Source organism: Pinus tabuliformis, chromosome 3_2 (genome assembly GCF_031772625.1).
Source record: "Pinus tabuliformis cultivar Carrire ecotype Pingquan chromosome 3_2, CPIR1, whole genome shotgun sequence".
In the NCBI taxonomy this organism is placed as follows: Eukaryota; Viridiplantae; Streptophyta; class Pinopsida; order Pinales; family Pinaceae; genus Pinus; species Pinus tabuliformis.
The window spans coordinates 1,197,117,848-1,197,128,303 of record NC_142302.1 but is presented as its reverse complement, the minus strand read 5'-3'; the positions used below and the strand labels follow the sequence as shown (position 1 = coordinate 1,197,128,303).

General features: G+C 34.4%; 1 protein-coding gene across 1 annotated transcript; it reads right to left on the bottom strand.

The window, feature by feature from the left end:
• Window positions 1–7,133: 7,133 nt before the first annotated feature.
• LOC149185026 (leucine-rich repeat receptor protein kinase HPCA1-like) lies at window positions 7,134–10,016 on the bottom strand. The gene is made up of 3 exons (XM_089419037.1): window positions 9,764–10,016; window positions 9,421–9,659; window positions 7,134–8,069 (listed from the first exon to the last, which is right to left on the bottom strand). The coding sequence occupies exons 1-3, from the start codon at window positions 9,999–10,001 to the stop codon at window positions 7,536–7,538; spliced, it is 1,011 nt and encodes a 336-aa protein (XP_089275163.1). The 5' UTR covers window positions 10,002–10,016; the 3' UTR covers window positions 7,134–7,535.
• Between the last annotated feature and the right edge of the window lie 440 nt (window positions 10,017–10,456).

Here is a 10,456-nt window from a genome sequence, read left to right as displayed (position 1 = left end):
CATTTGTACATGTTGGAATCAGATGATCTCTAGATCAATCCTACACCTCCCAGAGAGAGGAATCCAAGAAAAATATCAACTGTCATAAATAAGATGACCGATGTAGAGTTTGGCCCTAGTTGCCAATTTTAACAATTTCAGTACTTGAGATCCGAACTTCTGTTTAGCCCAACCGAGAAATTCATAGAGATAGGTCCCTTCTATCCCTAGACATATCCTCACTTTCCCTTAGATGTCCCTTCAACCTCTTTCCAAACTTACCTCCTTTCTGTGGTGTATACGAGCTTATTACTGTCTCCAAGAATATCAGAAATCTAAATTTCTTCTCTGTGAAATCTCAGAGATATGTGAAGTTTGAACTGTGCTAATGTGAATAGCCTAGCCTCCTTTATATTGTTATAGATCTAACCCAAAAATATATGATAATAGAAATAACCCAATAAATAACAAGATCTGAATATAGAAAAACTTCACTTTATTGATCAAACCCTTAAGGTAGGGAAACACCATACATTCACTCCTTAAGGAAGGAGAACACTCCATAAGCCATATGCCTGTTCATGCAATATTCCTTGACATCTCTCAATGGGGAGTCTCTAGCCTCTATATAGGCCTCATACATACAATACCATGGGTCACTACCATGGTTCCCTCAATACCATCTATCTAATACCATGGGCCATTACATTATTACTAACTATTTGTGGTCCCTTACATGATATGGGTTAACCACCTTATTTATTATTGTGGTCCATCCCATTATTACATTATTCCCTTGGGTACCTCCCTTTGTACCCCATATTATCCCCCCTAGGTATACTACATTCCACCCCCCTTAACATGTTTTGTCCCCAAAACATGGGAAGAACACAAATAATAAGATCTACTCAAAAGAGTAGTCCACTGGTACCATGCACGTGCATCTAGCCATCCAAGAGAAAGGTGAACCCTCGATCTCGTTGGTGCCTCGCTCGCTTGAGATGGAAGTTGACCTTGGCAGCTCTTCTATGTTGATGTGTAGTAGGTGGATCTTCGCTCCTCTCTATCTGTCATGTGGGGGTTGTTGTCCTTGTGGCTAATTCATTGCCATCTTGTTGGTTTTTTTCTTGCGGGGTGATGTGGGTGGTGATATGCTGAAGTGTTAACCAACGATGTATCTATCTTTAATTCACCACCTAATGGAGCCTGCTTGGTAGCTGGTACATGTTGTGGCATCTTTTGTTGTTTCTTATCTTCCAATATTACTTCAACCACTGAGTCCTCCTCTGATGTATCAGTACCTGTAACCTTTTCTGCTTCAACCTCTATTTTTGTTTGATTATCAACCATCAAAGGCTCATCATCTGATGTGTAAGTGTCATTAGAGCTTTGTGCTTCTGCCTCCACAGTCTCTGCTTGGGTTTTAATGGAAATATCCTGCAATGTAATTTTCTTCTTTTTATACTAGAGCTTTAGGAATTTCTTCTACATATTAATATTGACAGTACCTACAGATTCCATCTAAGGATATCCCAAAACAACATCCACATTATCCATATCTGAAGTATAAAAGTCACAATGAAACACATACTTATCCATAGAAAGCTTCAAATCTTTATAAAATTGAACATCCTCATTATCAACATGTATGTTTTCAATGTATTTTGTTAGAACTTGCAATTTTTTTGCCAAATTAACATTGATAAAATTATGCTTGCAACTAGGATTTATAGACACAACGATCTTCTCCTTCTGAATCAATCCATGAACCTGCAATAAGGAGATACTAGCAGAAAATAACCCTTTAGGTTTCTTGGTTTCCTTCTTTCCTGTACCAATAAAATCTTTGATAGGTTGTGTGCCTGTCCATCTGAGCTTAGTAAGAGGTCCCAAAAAATTAGATTTAGGGTTAAAGCGGTCACAAATAGATTTTGTGAACATCTGCCAAGTAATTGTCGTTGGATAGCATTTAGAATGCCCCTACCACTATTGCCATGTTTCTTGGTTCAAGTAAATGTTTCCCAAACTTAGTTTAGTTCCATCATCTACGATGTGATCCAAAGAGAAATATTCTTCCATTAGTGCTACCCATATTTCTAGATTAGGGCCATCAAATTTGTATATCTTCCTCAAATTCTGATCTAGGCCTGCCATCACAAAAAACAATCCTAAAAAAAATAGCTGATTTTAAATCAGCGATATCTCCCTCATCCGGACTCCGATTCAACTGATTTTTTTTTGAAATTGGGTATTTTTTCACAAATAATCGATATCTGCAATTAGATTCTGCAAATTTTGCACCAAAACATACAGATCTGCGCCGAAAACTCCCTGCCCCAAAAACTGTTTGCAACAGCACTGATTTTTAAATCAGTGATATCTCTTTCATCTAGACTCCGATTCGACTGTTTTTTTTTTTGAAATTGGGTATTTTTTCACAAATAATCCAGATCTGTAATTAGATTCTACATATTTTGCACCAGAACGTGCATATCTGCTCCGCAAACTTGCCGCCCTGAAAAATGTCTACCACCCAACTGATTTTTAAATCAGCAATATCTCCCTCATTCAGACTCCCATTCGGCCGATTTTTTTTTCAAACTGAGTATTTTTTCACCAAAAAACCCAGATCTGCAATTATATTTTGTAGATTTTTCCTCAAATCATATAAATCTGATCTGCAAACTCGCCACCCCGAAAAATGTCTGCAACACCACTGATTTTTAAATCAGCGGTATCTCCTTCATCCGGACTCCGATTCAGCCGATTTTTTTTTGAACTTGGGTATTTTTTCATAAAGAATCCAGATCTGCAATTAGATTTTGCAGATTTCCCCCCAAAACATACATATCTAATTTGCAAACTCACCGCCCCAGAAAATTCCTACAAAAAAAAAAAAATCTCCACTTTTGCCCAAGAAAGTGCTCTGATACCACTTGTTATAGCTCTGATACCACTTTTTATAGATCTAACCCAAAAATATATGATAATAGAAATAACCCAATAAATAACAAGATATGAATATATAAAGGCCTCACTTTATTGATCAAACCCTTAAGGTAGGGAAACACCATACATTCACTTCTTAAGGAAGGAGAACGCTCCACAAGTCATATGCCTGTTCATACAATATTCCTTGACATCTCTCAATGGGGAGTCTCTACCCTCTATATAGGCCTCATACATAAAATACCATGGGTCATTACCATGGTTCCCTCAATACCATCTATCTAATACCATGGGCCCATTACATTATTACTAACTACTTGTGGTTCCTTACATGATACAGGTTAACCACCTTATTTATTACTATGGCCCATCCCATTTTTACATTATTCTCTTGGGTACCTCCCTTTGTACCCCATATTATCCCCCCTAGGTATACTACATATACAGTAATTCGTCCATATAATTGTGAGACGATTTGAGCATCAAATGGATGTGTCTCCTTGAGTGTTCCAACATGAGTTATTTTTTTTTTATTTAAGGCTGACTTGAAGAGGAGTATTAGTGCTTGTCATTGGAGGGCTACTTGACAATGCTATTGACTCAAATACATTTGACACATGCCCAAGAAGGGCTCTTCATACATGACATTGACTCTTTGACTTAAATGAAAAATCCTAAGACTCTCAATGGGAGCCATCTAAAATAAAATCCCTTGCTCATGAAATCCATGAGGCAAGGCTTACAATAATAATTTTATTTTCTTCATTACATCATTTACAAAAATCACAATTACATGTCATTATGAAGATCGAACCTAGTTACATTTTACAACACCAACACTTTATTCATCAGAATCGCATATGCAGTCATGATGGACTCACATATCACTTGAGGTTCTTCACTAGCTTTCGCCATGAGTCAACTTTGTGAATGAGTTATAACCATAAGCCACCAACTCTCAACTCTTTTGCACTGCTTTTTTTACTAGCCTTGACTTAGTTCATCTTTGACTCGACTAAACTAGACTTCAACACAATTATGTTAATGCCCAATTGCACAAAATGAGCTCTGATACCAAATGTCATGGCCCCATGCTATGGGCGCTATGTGACACTGACGAGATTTCACTTTTAAGTTAAACTAGTTTCACCTGGACTATGCTTAACACTTCAACACTTAGTCAATTTTTTATTTAAGTTCACTTACTTCTTCAATTCATCCCATATGCAGCGGAAATAACACTTTTATTCATTTACTTCTTTCAATCATACAATTCCGTCATAACATAAACTTAATAGAAACATAAGCGCGATATCGCAAACATAGTAGTGAAAAATAATATGCGACAAGAGGGGGAAACTCCTAAAATAGCTCTGCCCCTATACTTCTTTTATTACTTGCAATATAGTTTACAACAATAAATACAATATTACAATAGTGGGATAGTCGGCTGGCCTGGGCCAACAAACTCGCCCAACAAATTTACCAAGTCGTGTAGCATTGCCTTGCACCTATGACATGCCTAGAAACCCCAAGATTTTCACCTAAATTGAACACATCAACAGTCTGCCCAGTCGTGCAGGCTCGTTGGGCGAGCCTCACCTTGCCTTGTACTTTCATTTTGTTGCGTTCCCTATGTTGTATGGCCTGGCTTAGTGTTTCTGCGATGTCACAGACTCACCCTTGTGATCGGATCCACAATGTCTTTCTTCTTGGTTGAACTTGCTTGGTTGCTCCAACTCATCGAGCTCCTCTCTTATTTATATGCTTCCTTACCTGTGGGTTTTATGTGGGATGACGCCTCTTCATAATATCGAGCTGACCCTTCCTCTTGTATGGGTGCGCCCCTGAGCCGACCTGACTTGGATCGTGCGAATTCCCATAAGGGTGATTCGTCTTCGTACAGACACACCTAAGGCGCAGATGCTCTACTGTTGTGTGCTCCACGCTATGTCACCTGTCGCACTACCTTATCTGTTACTCCACCCACTTTGCAACTCACCAGCTAGAGGCTTCTCCTCGATTAGGGCGGTCGTGCCCTTGACTAACCTCCTCATTCTGCCTTCTGTTATTCGGGTGGGCATGGACATCGTGGCATGCCTTCTATGTCACGCTTGACGCCCTCCCTTCGTGCGGGTGCATGCCCCTCAGCTCGTGCATGCTATCTTCTATTGTCGTTGTGTGGACCCAGTCACCCCTCCTCCATGTGGGCACAAACCATTGTTCCAGTGCTCTCGTGTCATGTGTTCCAAGTCGTTGCTAAGTCATTCCTCGTCACATGGGTGGGCACCTTGCCTTGTGCGGTCTCTGCCTCATCATACGATCTCCCCAACTCGGTTCCATACTTTGGTTTTTCACTGCTCCAAGTGTTTGTGGGTCATTATGGGCACTCGTTGGTCTTGGTGCCAACTCGAGATCCTAAGAGACATGCACAAATGAGCTCCATAAATGTAGAATTATTTTACATAAAAGTTATAATATTTACTTTTTTGAACGCGCATGGTAGAAAGGCAAATGTTGAACACATTTTTTTATTATTAAAAAATTTAAACATCCATTTTTATTTTAGAAAAATCTAAACATTATATTTTAGTGTAAAAAAAATGATTAATAATTAAAAAAACTTTTAAAAATAATGAAAAACATCTTAACATTCTTTTTTATTAATAAAAAATTTAAATATATATTTTTTATTATGGAAAAAACTGAGCATTTCTCTTTTAATGCGTAGAGAAAATTATTATAGTTAAAAAACCTACAAATAAAATACTTTATGGAAATTCTATTTACCTTTCAAATGGAAAAAATAATATAATTTCCATTTCAATATTGAAGATTAATATTTAATATTAATTTTTATTGGAATGGAAAATGACTTTTCTCTTTACCTTTCTAATAGAAAAATCTGATATAATTTTAACAGAAAAATCTAATATAATTTTTATTTTAACATTGAAAATTAATTTTTAACATTAATTTTTATTGATATGAAAAATATTTTTTTAAAAAATATTTTTTTAAAAAAGACTAAAAAGCTTTTAATGGACCATGACAACTTTAATTTTGATCCCTGCTCTCTCTCTCAATTCAAATGACAAATGACATGGTAAACTTTTCTGCGATAACTTCTATTCTTATTATTGAGAATGAACCATACCTTAAGGATGAGACCAATACTCTTCCAATTTTACATCCTTTAAAATAAGCAACCTCCATTAACCTTTACATCCTTCTAAATAAAAAACATTATTTCCCACTATTTAAATAAACAACTTTATTTTCCCTTCTAAATAAATAACTTCATTCAACTCTTACGCCTTTCTGAATAAACAACCTCACTTTCATAATACATAACAAATAAAACGATGATCTTTCAACCTGACAACTCATCTTTACATTCGCTATTATCACAACCTACTTTGACACAACCAAAGAAAACTTTCAATACTGCACTTTCTAAATAAATTAGTATATACATTTTTTAAAATAAATTAGTATACACCTTTTTTTAAATAAATTAGTATATATATTTTTAAATAAATTATTATAAATTTATTTTAAACACCGATTTAATATGAGCTAAGGGAAATCAAATTTCTTCGATGCAAACTAATTTTAGAGTGTAAAAAATAATGGTTAATTTTTTATTGTTTAAATTCTTATTTTAAGACAACTAATTAAACATGCATAATATATTTTTTCTTATCAAAATATATTTCAGCTTAATCACATCTTTACGTTCAGAACCATCTATTGTGGTTCATCCTCAGAGCAAGAATGAAAAACCAGATCTGTATTATAGTTCATCGTCAAAACAAAAATGAAAAACCAGATCTGTCATTAAATCCCCAAATAAAATAGAAAATATTTTATTTTTATTTAAAAAAACCCAAGCCTCAACTCCAATAATCTCATTTTCTCTTTTAAATAAACAACCTCATTTTCCTAATATCCAATAACATACTTTAACTTAACAAAGAAAATAAAAATTTCATTCTCAAATTAACTATGAAAAGATTTTGTACAGAGAATATGCACCGACCTAACAGTATGATGATCTTTCAACCTTACAATCTCATTTTTTACACTCCCTATTACTTTAACCTACTTTGACACAACCAAAGAAAACTTTCAATACTGCACGCTCCAAAAGACAGGAATGACTTTGAAAATTGAATATGTTTGTTTGAGAACATTTGATAAGATGATGCTCTTCTCCATCTAGCTTAAACCATTCATTAAAAAATTTACAATCCAGCTTGTAAACTAAAATCATTCACACATCTTTAACCTTACAAGAAATAAATTCTGCTCAGAATGTTTTGGAAGACACAAAAGTCCTGTGAAATAAAATGGCGCTTAAAATGTTTTGGAACACAAAAAAATGCTGTCAAAGCGGTTGCTAGTGAACAGCCTGATAGAGTCAATTGCATAGTGATATCATTAGGCTAAATCTACAAATACTTATGCCTGAAATTTGCTTGCTTCTCTTCAAACTTCGAAGATGGATGCATGAAAACCAAAGTGACACACCCAAATAAATGGGTTCTGGAAAGTACATGTCCCATAGTTTGCTTAACAGACATACTGTATCTATGGCGATAACATCACTTGGGCTCTATGGAGGGGGCCCCAGCAAATCCGCCACTGTAATCAAAGGGAGGGGAAGAAGTTACAGACTCATTAATGGGAGGGGAAGAAGTTACAGCCTCATCAGGATAATTGTAAGGATGGTAAGATTTCCGCAGAAAAGCAGTTGGAGAATCATTCTCTGTCTCTGTTCTTATGTCGTCTGGTCCTCCCACAGATTCTGCTATCAACTCCAGCTCCTTTACCACATCGCTCATTTTAGGACGATTCACAGCCGAATCCTCAACGCAGCGCAGCGATAATTTTACGAAGCTTTCGAAAACTGTATTAGAAATTGGAGAATCTCTGAGAAAGGGATCGAGTATTTGGCGTCGAACTGCATTTATTCCACCAGTATTCATTGCAGTCTTCATCTCTTGAACCAGATATTTCCCTCGTTCAACTAAAGGCAGCCGAGATGAAAGGATTTCCATTAACAGCACGCCAAAACTGTATACGTCGCTCTTCTGGGTCAGCTGCTGCGACATGTAATATTCCGGATCCAGGTATCCCTGCCCAAGCCAATATTGTTTCAGAGTGCATTCTTATTACAGAGTTTACATTTTGAGACTAGTTACATCTAGAGAGGTTAGATACATTTTACGGTTTTGAACGATGGTATGATGATGTTTAGTGAAGATATTAATTAAAGTTTTTTTAAGTAACTGGGTACAGTTGTTTTTTTAGTAACTGGGTAATATAATTTATAATGAGATTGTAATTTTTTGTTATTTAAAATATATTTTTGAATGTAAAAATGGTTCAGTATTTGAAAATTTTGGAGACACTAGATCTTTGCAAATTAAACAATTTAAAATTATGATATTTAAAAATCTATATTAGATTTTGGATAAAATTGACCAGAAAAAATGCTGGAAAAAAAGTCATTAGATCTATTAATTAGTCTTAACTTACAAACAATCATCTATTTATAAATATATTTTGGAAGTTTTTCCAAAATAGTTTTTAGTTTAAGCAGAGATGTGTCCAAACCACAAGTTTAACTTGTTAACTTTTCACAATCTGACTTCCTCTGAATTTTCCAAAATGTTGAGTTCAAATATACAATAAAAAAATCGACTTTAAACAATAAAAATAAAAATTTGACCAAAAAATTTACCCCAAATTTCAAAAACATATAAACATATAAAAAAAAAATGTCTGATTTAATTAAAAATTCAACTAGAAAATAACACTTTAATTTAAAAATAATATAAAAATAAAAATAATTTAATTTTTAGATAATAATCATTTAATTTAATTTAATTTAAAATTAAAAATAATTTAATTTTAAAATAATGTTTGGTTAGAGATTAAATTATAACATGAAATTTTTTGTTCGGTAGATGAGAAATCCACCTTTGCCCAGTGGTATAGAGATACTTTATTTGGGAAATAAGGAATTGATTTAACCGTTAAAAGTTAAAACAATACATATTTTATTTTTAAATTTGAAGGGGACATATTTTAATATATTTATGTACATTTCTATGTTTTTTTCAGTTTATTTTAGTGTTGGAATTAGTATAGATTAATCATATATATATAGATTTAATTTTATTTATTTATTTATTTATTTTGATTGATATAAGTAAAATTTTAATTTTGATAAGTACGAACATAAAGCAGTAGAATGAGTTTTTCAATTAAAAAATTAACATATATTTATGATAAAATTAAATTTATTTTGATTATTAATTTTAAATATTTTTAAATAAAATAAATATAAATGAGTTAAAAAAATTAACCACTCTGTCTTCTGATTCCAAAATATTCCAAAAAGCATTTGAGATAAAGATAGCTATGCTAGTACTTTAGAGCTGAAAACAAGGATGAATAATTTGGAAGAGTGCTGAAACTCACCATAGTTCCTTTGACCTGAGTCGATACGTGAGCTCCATTCCCTGTGTCTACACTAAGTTTGGAAATTCCGAAATCAGCTACTTTGGCAATCATATTCTCGTCGAGCAAGATATTGGACGACTTCACGTCTCTGTGTATTATGGGGGGATCTGCATGCTCGTGAAGATATGCCAATCCCCTCGCTGAGCCCAGTGCGATGCAACTCCTCCCCCACATATCAAGACGAATTCCAGTTTTACCTGTTAATTGAAACGAAGAAGATTTTTTTTTTGGGTCAATTTCTCCGCTGGACTAATCAGCAACAGAAAGTAAAAAGGAGGACGAAACGGAAGCAGAAAATTACCAGACAAATTATCTCTAAGCGATCCGTTTGGCATGTACTCATACACAAGCATTTGCTCGTAGCCTTCTCCGAAACAAAATCCAATGAGTCCCACCAGATTCTTATGATGAACCCGAGACAGCATTTCTAATTCTGTCTTAAATTCCACACCGCATTGGTCACACTCTTTCTTCGCCCTTTTCACAGCCACCATCTGTCCGTCATCAGGCAATATCCCTTTGTACACCTGCGAGTCCATATGAAAGTGACATCAATTCAGTGAGTGATCAGATATTCAGCATAACATTTCAAAATATCTTTCACTTTCAGGATAGTTGTTGATTTTCTTCTTTTATGGTTTTCGTAATCCGAGGATTTCAACTTTGGATCTTAGTTTTTACAAATTTTACATTACTTTGATCATAATTGAGCTGCTCCATTTACTCGTTGAACTATATGGGCATTGTGTGAAGATTGTAAGTAATTAACACTTTTCAATAGTCACTCTTAATTATAATTGTTACTACTTATCTTCTTACAACATTTGAAATCAATTCAAAAACTTGTTTTACTTTACCATGCTAGTGCAACTTGTCCTCGACTCTATTCCATAGATCTATACTATACAAGCTCATGCTGGAGCATGACTCTCAAGTTTTTAAAATTTTGATATAAGACCCAACAATCTTGACATTTACCAAGGGAATGGGTTCT

Excerpts from the sequence above, each read along its gene's own strand:
- LOC149185026 (XM_089419037.1), bottom strand. The coding sequence starts at position 10,001 with ATGGACTCGCAGGTGTACAAAGGGATATTGCCTGATGACGGACAGATG. Across the intron at positions 9,660-9,763 it reads GCTTAGAGATAATTTGTCTG|GTAAAACTGGAATTCGTCTT; the intron begins GTAATTTTCTGC and ends TTCAATTAACAG. Across the intron at positions 8,070-9,420 it reads CTCAGGTCAAAGGAACTATG|GGATACCTGGATCCGGAATA; the intron begins GTGAGTTTCAGC and ends TGGCTTGGGCAG.